The following is a 12691-nucleotide window of genomic DNA, read 5'->3' as shown; positions in this document are numbered from 1 at the left end:
AATACAAATAGTAATAGTTTTCAGATTTGTTAAAATAATATTGTCCTTTACCATATTGAGTAGTTGTGCTTGTGGTTTATATTACTTATAATATTTTGAAATATTTGACTAATCTTTGCACTCTCACAAGATTTATAATATTGGGATTTCAAATAAAGTATTTTTATTATATGCTTACTTTAAGTTTAAAGCTTTTTTATAAATAAATAATAGCAATTAAATTAATACTAATAATGTTATACTTTACTATATAAACATATAAATTTACAGCAATAATTTTTTTTTATAAAATTGTTAAAAATATTAAAAAGACTTGCGAATTTTATAAATAACACTAATTTTGTGTCTATTCTTGCGAATTTTATAAATAACAATAATTGCTATTTATTTCTATTGAATATTGAATATATTTTAAGTTGGCTAACGAAAAGCTCTCTAAATCTACCGCGATTATTAGATTACTTTTCATATTATGAAGTGTATGATTTATTATATTATAATATATTTATTTTGTATAATGAGTAAAATACCAAGTGTACCGAAAGGAGTCATACGTTAGGTATGACCCTCCTCAACCTTTCTCCGTCCAAGAAAGGACTGTTGCAGCCGCTTATCTTTCCCCTTCAGTACCTTGATGTCCGGGACTTAAAATCGAGATTGTTGTTCCATGGGCCAGCGAGGGCAGGGAGGCCCAGGTGTCCAGGGAACGGGAAAGATCGATGTGGGACTCAGACCCCTCCTTTTGGCGCGACGCACGCGCGTTACCGCCACGTGTTTATACGTGTGTATGTGCATGCACAAATACGCACGCACACAAGTATCCTGCTCCGTCATATTAGGGTTGCTAGGATTTAGACACTAAAATGGCATCAAAAGATATTTGATTGATCAACAGGATGTGCATCAATGACTTTTAACTTTATATTTATTAGGCAATCCTGATATAAATGTCGTTTTTTTAACGAAACAATAAATCATTTATAAATGTTTATTATTATTTTAATGATTCGAAATATATTTTTTTTAAAGATTAAAAATATTTTGATAACCCATTTTTTACATCGTATGTGTTGCATTGTTCAAAATAAATGTCTGTAGAGTAGCAAGATTTTATCGAGAGTCATTTTCATCATAGGGAGACGCGCATTATTATTATATTATATAAAGAATTCAAATTTTGTTGACTTCAATATAAGCTTGCTGTTTTTGTTTGGCCAAGTTAGCGAATTTCGGTCATAGTAGACACCGCCTATAAACATTCTATTCACAAATGTTTTTTGAAGGCATAAAATAATTTTTTATTGAGAAGATTTCGAAACAAAATTGAGATAAAAAAGGACTACTTGTATTGGGATGGATAGTAAATAACTCGAGGAGCAATTCTTATTTTCCATAAAATTTCTGCAAAGTATGCAGGGATACGAATCCCTAGAGTCAAGACGAAGTACAAATTAAAAAAAGGCATCAATATGGATTTTATAAAATAACAGGTATTTGGTGTATTCATACTCGACAACCCTGTCATTTCTTTATGATAGACTCGCATCGAGAACGACGTGCAATGTGTCTGTTTTGCTCGGATGTGCAAGGTCAATGTCACACAGTGATGTCGATTTATACGCACGCGTGGGGGCAATGTTGACACACTAGTGTGTGGCATTGACAGGAGCAAAAGCGCAGGCTCGTTGCACCTGGAAAATATCCAGGGCTCGGTTCCTAAAGGTCAAACTAGTGCTACTTCGATCTGTGTATTAAATTCATACAACGTTCCAGTTTATAATGAAGCTTTTCATAGAGATATATATTTACAGTTAAAATTTTTTGGATTAATTTGTTATTTAAAAAAATGTATTTTAGTCTTAATCTCAGAAGCCATTATCTATGTAAATATAGTTAAACTACATATTGCTGTCAACGACTATCAAGATTATGTGTATACGGTTTTAATAATATAAACTTTTTTTATGATCTGCCATGATTAGATGTATAAAAATAATACATTTCAAAATGCAGACATTTTTTAGCATAACAACATTTACAATTATGTATATAATATATTTTCTTTGTATATTTATTTTCAATCTGTTTATATATAAACAATTAGCAATTTTTTTTATTATGATGTTGACATGAAAAGAAAATATCCTATTGGATGACTCTCCATATTTATTATTACAAAATATAATTTATTTTATAAAATACTAATTTATTTGTTTATACTTATTTATTATTTATCATATCCGTCAGGTATGTCAGATGATCTAAATCGTTTCAGTCTTCTGGTGTCGTCATATTTACAGTCAAGTACTTCGGTTGCCATTTTGTTTGTATGTCGTGTATTTGTTCTTTATTTTCTCATTTATAAATTATATGTTCAGCTCGTTATGTATTACGTCATTAAGAACATACTAGGGAGCGTCAACTATCATTCGTAGAACCTTATTTTAGAATCAATCAAAGTTGAATTCCGTATGTCCATACTGGTTTGATACATCTTATACATTAGTAACTTGTTTTCCAGTGTCATTTGAGATCTTCTTCCCATCATCCACAGTGTTTCCTTTTAGTAAAGATACGTTTCCACCATGTGAGTCTTCTATCCAGATATACTATATTTTTATTGTAATATTTGACCATTTAGCGAAACATTTGGGCAGGTCTTTTTATTTATTGTGAACGTTACATGCGTTGATTTTGTCATGTTTGCTTCCATTCACCAAGTTTTCATCCATTGTTTGATTCCGTGAAGGTTTCTCTGAAGAGAGTCATGATGAGCTGTATCTTCCGCAAATATCGCTGTTGTTGCTGAACCTATCTTTGGGAGATCAGCTATATAAATTAGGTAGAGTACCGGTCCCAATACACTTCCCTGTGGAACTCCGGATTTGATTTCTTTCAGCTTCGTTCACTCCGCGTTGATTTTCACGCGAAAGTATCTATCTCTTCAAGGATTCTAATATTTTATAAATTTTGGTCGGCAGGTTTACTTTTATCTTATAGAGCAGTCCATTGTCCATTGTCTCAAAATTGTTACTGATTTTTTATAATCATATAGATTTATGAATCCAAATTAGTGATCTGGAATAATTATTTCCTTATTTTAGATATTTTAACAGAAGTACCGTTAAAATATTGTTTAGTTCATTATTAATAATCGCATTATTAATGCAATTTATAGATTTTAAACAGAATTCTGGTGACGAATATATATTAATAAGCTCACTTTTCAACCTCATGAAATTAAAAAAAGTTTCATACGAGCATTGAAATGATTCTGGAAAATTATTTTCGTATTCCTTAAAAGTACCATAAATTTTAAATTATCAATAGCTTTGAAACGGTTGTTTCAAGTATTTCGACATATCAAGCTTTATACTTCAATTTCAGACCTTCTATTGTATAATATCATGTAACTCTTCTATGAGTCAAAATCTTCTTTTTTGTTATTAAAAAATTCCGCAATTTTTTTTATTTCACTTGAACAATAAGACATGTCGAATGTTTTTTTTGCAAAATATTAAATAAAATATCTGCAGAATTAAGTATGGGTGTAAATAGATTGAGACTAAATTCTAAATCTTGTAGATAGCTTCTGCATTAATCACAGCATTAAAATCCCATTGATCTTCATCTTCGATTCTCTTCTGAATTCACAAAACCATTGTAATTCCATTGTATAGGAGCAGCCGCAGAGAAACGTTTCTTTATTTCACAATCGAGAAAAGATACTCTTCTGAAGATCAACAAAAAAATGATAATATATATTTGAAAAAACGTTAGCACCCTATTACATCCTAAACAGATTGAGATAAAACAAGATTCAATCTGTGAGAATATCAGTATACAAATATTTCGATTTTTTTGTACTCCATTGTGCTCCCCCAGCAATTAATTTTTCTGTACATCCAAATTTCACCAAGAGAGCAAAATACAGTTTCTCGCCTAAAGTTAATGTCGCTGATAACTGCCGTATAATTTGAGTTAGAGAAACGCTTAAAAATAACCTTTTGTGTATTTTGCAACATTGCAACCAAAGGATTGTGTTTTAATACAAATTGAAAATTTTATCGATCCGCTTTAAAACTCTTGTCCAAAAATTATCGTTGCTTGACTTCTAAGAAACTTTTTAAAGAACTCCCACTAAAAGTTCTTAATAATCTATATCTATTTTTCATCATATATTCCTTGATCGATTGATATAAAAGTTGTAGCACTTAGATCGGTAGCAGAGCACGTAAATGCACGAAATAAGGTGAAAACCGGACTACTGGTGGTAAATTATATGTTTTTCATATAAAGTTGCTACATATACATAGGTGTATAAAAAGTATAAGTAAGAGAACAAGTCCATTATCAAATTATGTATGTCAAAGTCAAAGTAAAAAACTTTGTACTAATCTTTTATTAAAATATTTACTACATATACAATTAATTAAAGCAAATCACCCATTAGCCATAATCAACCCACATTCGGAACCAATTTTATTACGTGAACATTGTATAGGATCATCTACATGAAGCATTCGTAGTACGTGTTAAAACGAGATTAGGCACATTTTCACATGCAAATAAGCTCTTATTAATGGTACAGTGCACATGTACAGGGTCTAGATAAAAATATCGCTCTCTATTCACAAGGGTTAGTGCATTTTCAGTCTTGTTGTAATTTGGGTCACGCTTTTGGCCTAAAAATAGAACGGGCTGTTTTAGAAACGTGCAGCCTTGTTTTTTGTGAAATATGGGAACAAAACGACGGATAGTGTACAATTAAAATTGATCGAAGTTTTTACCACGACAAGCAAAGAGAACAGAAAAAGATTGCTGCTTATCGAAAATTATTATATAACGTTCATTTGAAAATTAAATAACGAGAAATATAATATATCCACGGTAGAAGTGAATAAGATGATATGTCAAAAATATGTTTTTTCAATGTTTGACTCAAATGTAATATACATATAAGACTGATTTCAGTCTGTTGTTTCACTATCTCATTGTAACGCATTGATCAATTACAATGAATTTAAAAATGTTTCTGATCGGGTTAAACGTAACAAGTTGATAACAAGCCCACGTGCATACAATAATTTGACCAAACAGATCCAATAATCCCTGGAGATTAACGCCGGCAGATTTTGCTTTGAAATGAAGTGACGACATCGGTTTTAACGACAAGCGAAAAATTTGACATTCTATCGGAGGTAAAATAATAATAGCGCTCGAAATAGATAATTTTATGTGTTTAAATATACAGAGAAAATATTTTATGCGGTAAAATAATAAGTTTAGTTTTAAAAATAAATACCACTTTAAAATGCATGCAATCTGAAAATGTCCATTTTAAAGCAACTGGTTCAATGAAACTTTAAAACTGCCAATTAGCCCCAAATAAACAAATTCTAAAATTTGCTACAGATCACTAACCTCCGGAACGACACAAATTCTAAACTTTTCTATAAAGCTAATAAAAACAATTAAATATTGGCTGATTATTATGGCAATACTTAAATTTGAACCAAAGCATATAAAATATTTTCTTTTATTGATAGATTTGATATACAAATATTATCGAATCTTAATAAATTAATTTTTATTAATTTATAAAAATTAGCATTGACAAAAGATCGTTTATTAAGAACATGAGATAATTTGTAATATTTTGTCACAAAGATGTTCTGTGTAATTTCTAATTCGCTTTGATGAGTATTTCGCTCATTTTGGAGCACTACAGTAATGCAATCTAGGTTCTCAGGTATTTTTTCTATTTATTAATGTCATACGTGTTTCAGAGCATTCGAACATATTTGGATTCACTCTTTTTTTGAGTACATGAAGTATGAGATTAACTATAAATTCGTACAAAGGTAGAAAGTACGCTCGGGATAAGGATTCCGGTTTGTTATTGTGTGCGTGAACTGTGTGGCTCAAAACAATTTCGCTCAGAATATTTAATTTTTTTATTTTAAAAGAAAACATATGTTTATTTAACATACATACATCTGAGCTAAGTTGGAAATTTCAACAGACAATTAAAAATATATTATATAATCGAAGAAACCAGACATTGATGTCATTAATTAAATATTTGCAAAATTCAAAATCTTTCACTAGTCAAAAAAATAATGAAGTCTTTAGCTATTCTTCAAAAGCAAAAAGATATAAAATGGGGAAAGAAATTATTCGCAGCTCGACGACTCTATTAAATCATTAGAATCCATTGAATAAATTAAAAAATTATCATTGGCGCAACGATAAGAATAATAACTTTTTCAAGCCTTACAGAGAATAGTGTAAAAAAACCAACAACGTACGGATTAATGGAAAAATAATTAAAATATTTTAATTCACGGGTAAGAGAACGAATAACTTACAGTGTATATTTGAAGCCTTGATATCAATTAACCCAGATATGCCCAAGAAATTTTGTTTTCTTAAAATTTCATTTATAAATAAAAAACAGTGGCACGAGCTTAGTGACCTACCCATGGGACAGTGGGCATATCTGGGTTTTAAACGAATATCAACACAAAATTAATTGAAATAAATCACTAGAGAAGATCGAACTTCTGTGCCACACTGCACTTTAATGACGAATACCAGCGTTGACGAATCAGCGACTGTCCTTAAAAGAGAAGCGAGACAACGAAGTACACGCTACATCGCTTCTCCCTCTCATATACATATACACGCACACAATAACAAACCGGCACCCTTATCCCGAGCGTACTCTACGCATTCATATTTTTCAAAGAAGAAAAAACACGGTGTATTTTTAAACAGACATTTTATGACGGTCAAATAAATAAAAATTACTGATTAAAATCTACAGATCCTAAAGTTCATATGAGATTCGAACTCAGGTCTATCAAGATATTTCGCTGGGATACGGTTTTCTGGACGATACAATGATTATGCAATACAAATAAACATGTAATGCTAATCTTATTTTTAACATATTATTAATTATTTAAATAATATGATTTACTACATATTAAAATATACATATACATAAGTAATCTTTTTTAGAAACAAGTCAAAAGATAAAAACATTATACTGTCTAAACAAAATATGTAATATATATTTTTACTTATTATTTGTGCTTATTCAATCATAAAATATCACTTAAGCAGTTTGATTTTTTTATTCAAGAACTTGTGAGAGCTACCTGATATCATAAAACATTTCAGCTTAAGGCAGTATTTTATATATAGATACCTATCACTATTGATAAATGTTTATCATGGATTTTGCCATTTACGCGAATTTTTATTTGGAAATTATTGTGAGAACAAACTTTTGAAATTTCCAAAAATCGCATATTTTATAGTTATCTATTTTAAACTGCATAGAATAGTTTCAATAACCCAGAACTAGCGCTCAGTATACTTTTGAATTTTGACTGAAAATGTTCGCAAAAAGTATTTTTGTCGTGGTTTTAAGACACTGTAACAGTGTCATCGAATTTTTGGTGAAAAAAATTCAGCACAGCAAGAAAATAAGTATATATCTTTCTATGCACATGTGAGTTATATCTTATGCGTTATTTATAGATAATTGTTGTGAAAGACTAATTTGAGTTACCCTAGTTTATATTCTTCATAAATGATAATTCAGGGACATTAAGTCAAAAAGACAAAGAAAAATATGCTCGGAAGGGTGATGTTTATTTTAAAGACAAGATTAATAAAGAAGGGCTGATTCCATTCTGGTGATGTGAAAATAAAAACAAAGGCTGTAAAGTTAGAATCTGGACAAGTGTTAATGATGGATAATTCATTTCTAAAAGACATGAATACATATGTAGCAGCTATGGAAACGCGGCAAGAGTAATAACACAAGGAGTTAAATAGCAGATACGACAATGATCATAAATCAGAACTCTAATTCTAGAAAATGTTTCTTCTGCAGACAAGGAATGCTTTAGAGTCTCCAAATATTTCTGATACTAGGAAAACAATAATTATTCCTGTAGAATATTTTAATTATGAATTCAGTCCATCACAATTTAAACGTTTACTTTTAGCTGATTCAGGATCAAAACAAGTCGATCCAATGGGAATCTTAATTTTTGCTCGTGAAAGTCATGTAATGTGGAGCTAAAGTATGAAAGAATTATTTGTGGATGTGGATAAAATGTGGCCATTGCTTAATCCCGAAAATATAAATGTTAATTATAAAATTGTATTTCCATAAGCTAACGTTAATGGTTGCTTTTTTCATCTGGTACAAAATCTTCGAAAGCATTTAGCTTCATGTACTCTTTTGACCAGATACAATTCTGATGCGTAATTCGCTTTAAATTAAAAAATTCATTCCAGAATAAGATATGATACATGCAATTTCTGAACTGGAGAATCATTTATCCAATGAATTAGAACCAATTTTAAAATGGTTTATGAACGCCTATGTAGGTCGCCTAAAAAACAATAGAATTTAGGCTCCACTGATTTTTCCCTCTAACGTTTGCTCCGTTTATCATAGAACATTAAATGGAAGCTATAGGACTAATCATTTTTCCGAAGCGTTGCATCGGAAACTGCAATTGAGCTCTGGTAGCAGTTCAAGTAAGTTAAATTCATGGATTTTTATCAATGGTCTCTGAAAAATCCAAAAAATTAGGAGAGAACTATTGCAGGGTTTGAACATCAGTGAAGAAGCTGACGAAAGATTTTTTATAAATATTTTGAGGTATTGCATGAAATTATAATATGAGTTAATAATTTTAAAATAAAATTGTTTTTCATTCAATATATGTACTTTGTCGTTTTAATGTATGTTTTATTAATATTTACGATAAAGTTAAGTGTGCAAGTTTTTTTTAATATCTGTCGCCTAAAAACAGTTAGTGAACTTGTATCATTTTTTCCGATTATAACTATTTTTGCCGGATTTAAACCACTGCAAACGATTCAGACTTGTATATAACCAGCAAGATTCTAGTTTCGCTTTGAATCATATGCATTTTTCAAAGGATCGAGGACTAGTGAATAGTAGTGAGGTTAAGCTCAAAACATTGCTATTATTTACTTTAGTCAAAATCGTACTATGCCGGTTTGATGGTTCGATTTGGACCAGGCAAGCAGTAACTCTGAATCTTCAAGAATTCAACCTGATCTTACGACAACGCATATACAAAATTATTGCACAAACTGTAACCGCACAAAAAAATCAAATAGAAAAATCGATTAATAAATACTCAAACCCCAGAATCATATTGATCTGGTTTATATAAAAAATCATTCCGCATGAATTCTAAATATGAGTCATAAAAAACATCACCATACATACTTTTAACAAAAAAATTGATTCACTAAAAAACAATCTAAATTCTATGAGAAACTCGTCTATAAATATTTAAAGTTTCCGGCGTCTAGTCCTAATTGACAAGGCTTCCCGAGTGCATCGTATATACTATATTATTTTTATATGATTTTATGAATAAATAAATGTTGTACTTACCGGAATTTGTTGGTGGCTTGCTCGCCGAGTTCATAAAATTTAATTTCTTCTGAGAATACATCGAGTGGTACGTTGACCGGCCTGCGGAGCCTACCACCGCTCTGGTAATAGTATAAAATGGCATCAAACGATGGTCGGTTACGGTCGAAGAAGTATTCATTTCTGTAATATGGAAATATATGTGGCATGAGCATTATATTTATAATTAAAAATAAAAAAAATAGATGGTAATATTACCTTAGCGGATCAAAGTAACGGATCCGGCGTGCAGGGTCTCCTAATAATGTATCGGGGAATTGGTTTAGAGTTCTTAGCTGTGTTTCAAACTTTAGGCCGCTCACCTGTGAATAAAAATGATTGAATAAATGTTGGATGAGATTTAATGTTATTTACTTGTTCAACAAATCTTCCCAAGACACATGAGTAACTTGATAAATATTCTAACGATTTTAAAATATAAACTCTAAAGCAAGTCAAGCGTTTTAAGATTTAGTGATTTAAGCATGTCTTAAATTACTTTAAATCATATCACTCTTGTATTTTATATAAATTTAAAAATAAGCTCTCTTAGTTTTACTGTACTATAAACATAAATTTATGTATTTATTTTACATTTAAAAATAAATATGTCCAATATTTTTTTTGTTGATAGCTTATTATATTTATAACATTTTTAACAATCATTAAAAATTTGTATATCAATATTAATTAAATGCTGAATGTCGCTGATAAATGCCATTGAATGTTGTCGTCCATTTTTATAAAATTAGAGGATAGTAAATTATATTTTACGTTCACTCAAAGTCAAAACTTACAGCATCGCTAACCTCCTACAGTAAAATGTTATAAACGATTCAAAGTATATTATTTAACTAATTTCTAATAAAGTTACAATATCATGTTAATGATTAAAATACTAAAAAATATTTTGTAATACGTCAAGATATTGTATTTTTATGGTTTAAATACATGTAGTTTAAAAATAAAATTTTATAATGAGCAATAAATGAAGTTAATAATGTGAGATATGTACGTAATAAATACTATAGTAATGATTTTCTAAAATAGTCTACAAGTCTATGAATATAATAAAATATACGCTATATTCTAAAAATATTAAGGTTTGTATTATTATATTATCTATGGATGTGTATTATTTAAAAAATTAACAATCTATGTAATAAAATGTTAATTGAATCATAAGATTATCTTAAAGCTGTAAAATGTAACATGTTTATTTATTAGATGTGTCATTCAACGATCTGTTATTTAATTATATGCAGAAATTAAATTTAATTTAATTGCTGCTTAGATTTATAGAAAAGAGTATTCTTTTAAGCTTAATAATTATTTTTAATAAAATTACATCACCGTCGATTTACTGCAGCGAAATAATTAACTATTTCATATTTTTTGCATAAGTTATTTAAAAAAAAAATAAACAATACGCAATTAAAAATGGAATGAACAATAAAAGCGTCGCTCAGTAACGTCCGCTTATTGTTAAAAGTTTGCCTTTATTTTAATGTCTCTTACAAAGAACGGTCCGTAATTTGATGACATACATACGTTGAATATGGCATTCATACCATTAGTGAAACGAATACTATGCTTTAGGGTTTAGGCTATACTCTGGTTGTTCTAAGAAGCAATTATAAGTAGTAGGCGCACACTCAAACGCAATAGGAGCAGTAAAAAATTGATTTATTTATATTTATTATGATTACATTTAGAAAAACATATATTTATTATGAATATATATAAATATATTAGATTTTGAAGTCTGACGTTTTGAAGTGCGTGTCACTCTTCATCCTCAGATCGTAGCCAATACTGTGTCTTTTTAATGCGCTTTGCTAAATTTTCAGTGCTTCTCGAATGACACACTACGATCCTTAGTTCAAGTTTCTTACTTTAATTGTCTTGTTATTAATAACCAACATGAAAAACACCATTAAATAATAACAATGGACACTGAAAATGTATCTGAATAACCTTCATCTTAACATTGAATTATATTTTGCTTAATATAATGTCAATCAAATTGTATACTCATCGAAAAGTGAGACGTTGAGGTTAGTCGTGGGTGTTCAAGGTTCAATATAAAATGAGATTGTGTCAATATGATTTTAATTTATATATTATATTTATTTATTACATTTAGGATCACTATTACTTGACAGGTTAATATAATGCGACATAATAGCCAAAAGCGTAAAATATAATAACAATTTAAAATAATATTTAATTAAAAATCATCTCAGCATGTGCACGAGAAAATTTTATTGATGTACTGCATTGAGCAGTCGAGTGGTTATTGCCATGGTAGAGATATCAAGTACTCCAGTATTAGTCTTTACAGGCAAGAACTATGCTTTTGAGCAATTTTCAAAGGTGTTTTAAATACATAAACACTGCGAGTTAATAACGAAACATATCATAGCGCTCCCAAAATGAAAGCACTGAAAAACAGGAATAGTTAGTACACGTAAAAGTAGCCGCAATTTAATACATTGACTCATTACGCCCGAAATGTATATAATGAAGCCAGATTCTAATGTGACGTGGACTATAGCATCATAAACAGCGCTCGATATTCCTAAATTAAGATAAAACTACTGATCATTTTTATCGATTTTCTGTGAGTCTCTACAATTTGCAGGCTGAATTTCTAGTGTTCTCGAACTTCAAATTAAGATCCTTTGTAAAGAAAGGTCTCTTTAGAATATATCACTGAGAATGGTAGGAGCATTTTGTCGACATCGATGACCTTGAGAATGAAAATATGTGACATTTCATGACATTGGAAGGCAATCGGTTATATAAAGAAGTGAGATTCTCTAGTATGTTTAAAGAATTGGAAATTGACTGTACTCTTTTAAAAAAATAAAATCGTCCGCATATAATAAAAAAAAATGAGCGATTCATTGTTGTTTCTATATCATTAATGAGCATTAGAAATAGCAATGGACCCAAATTGTATCACTGCAGTACTCCAATAGAAGCAATATATCGTTCCAAAAATAAGTTTTCATACTTCAACGGATATCTATCGGTCAAGTAATTTGTGAATAACTATATAAAATATTTTTTTACAAGTCGTGATTGATTTTATCAAATGATTTTAATGAAATTTTATGAATAGTAGACACATACAATATATTTTAAATCAAAATAACCACAAATAAGTCAAATATAGTTAGCATTCGTATGATATTATCGTAAACGTTA

General features: G+C 29.6%; 1 protein-coding gene across 3 annotated transcripts in view; it reads right to left on the bottom strand.

Moving 5' to 3' along the window:
* Nucleotides 1-12691, bottom strand: part of Sh (Potassium voltage-gated channel protein Shaker) — a 344440-nt gene that overhangs the window by 14304 nt on the left and 317445 nt on the right. For all 3 annotated transcript variants that reach the window (XM_088185505.1, XM_088185507.1, XM_088185506.1), the window contains exons 3-4: nucleotides 9698-9801; nucleotides 9461-9622 (exon numbers count right to left, since the gene is read on the bottom strand). In XM_088185505.1, the coding sequence (XP_088041631.1) occupies nucleotides 9461-9622; nucleotides 9698-9801 (266 nt within the window). The remainder of the gene's footprint in view (nucleotides 1-9460; nucleotides 9623-9697; nucleotides 9802-12691) is intronic.

The sequence above is a fragment of the Plectrocnemia conspersa genome, unplaced genomic scaffold (genome assembly GCF_051122295.1).
Source record: "Plectrocnemia conspersa isolate PC_06_02 unplaced genomic scaffold, ASM5112229v1 ptg000005l, whole genome shotgun sequence".
Taxonomy (NCBI): domain Eukaryota; kingdom Metazoa; phylum Arthropoda; class Insecta; order Trichoptera; family Polycentropodidae; genus Plectrocnemia; species Plectrocnemia conspersa.
Note: the sequence above shows the minus strand (reverse complement) of the source record. Positions and strands in the feature narration are given on the sequence as shown.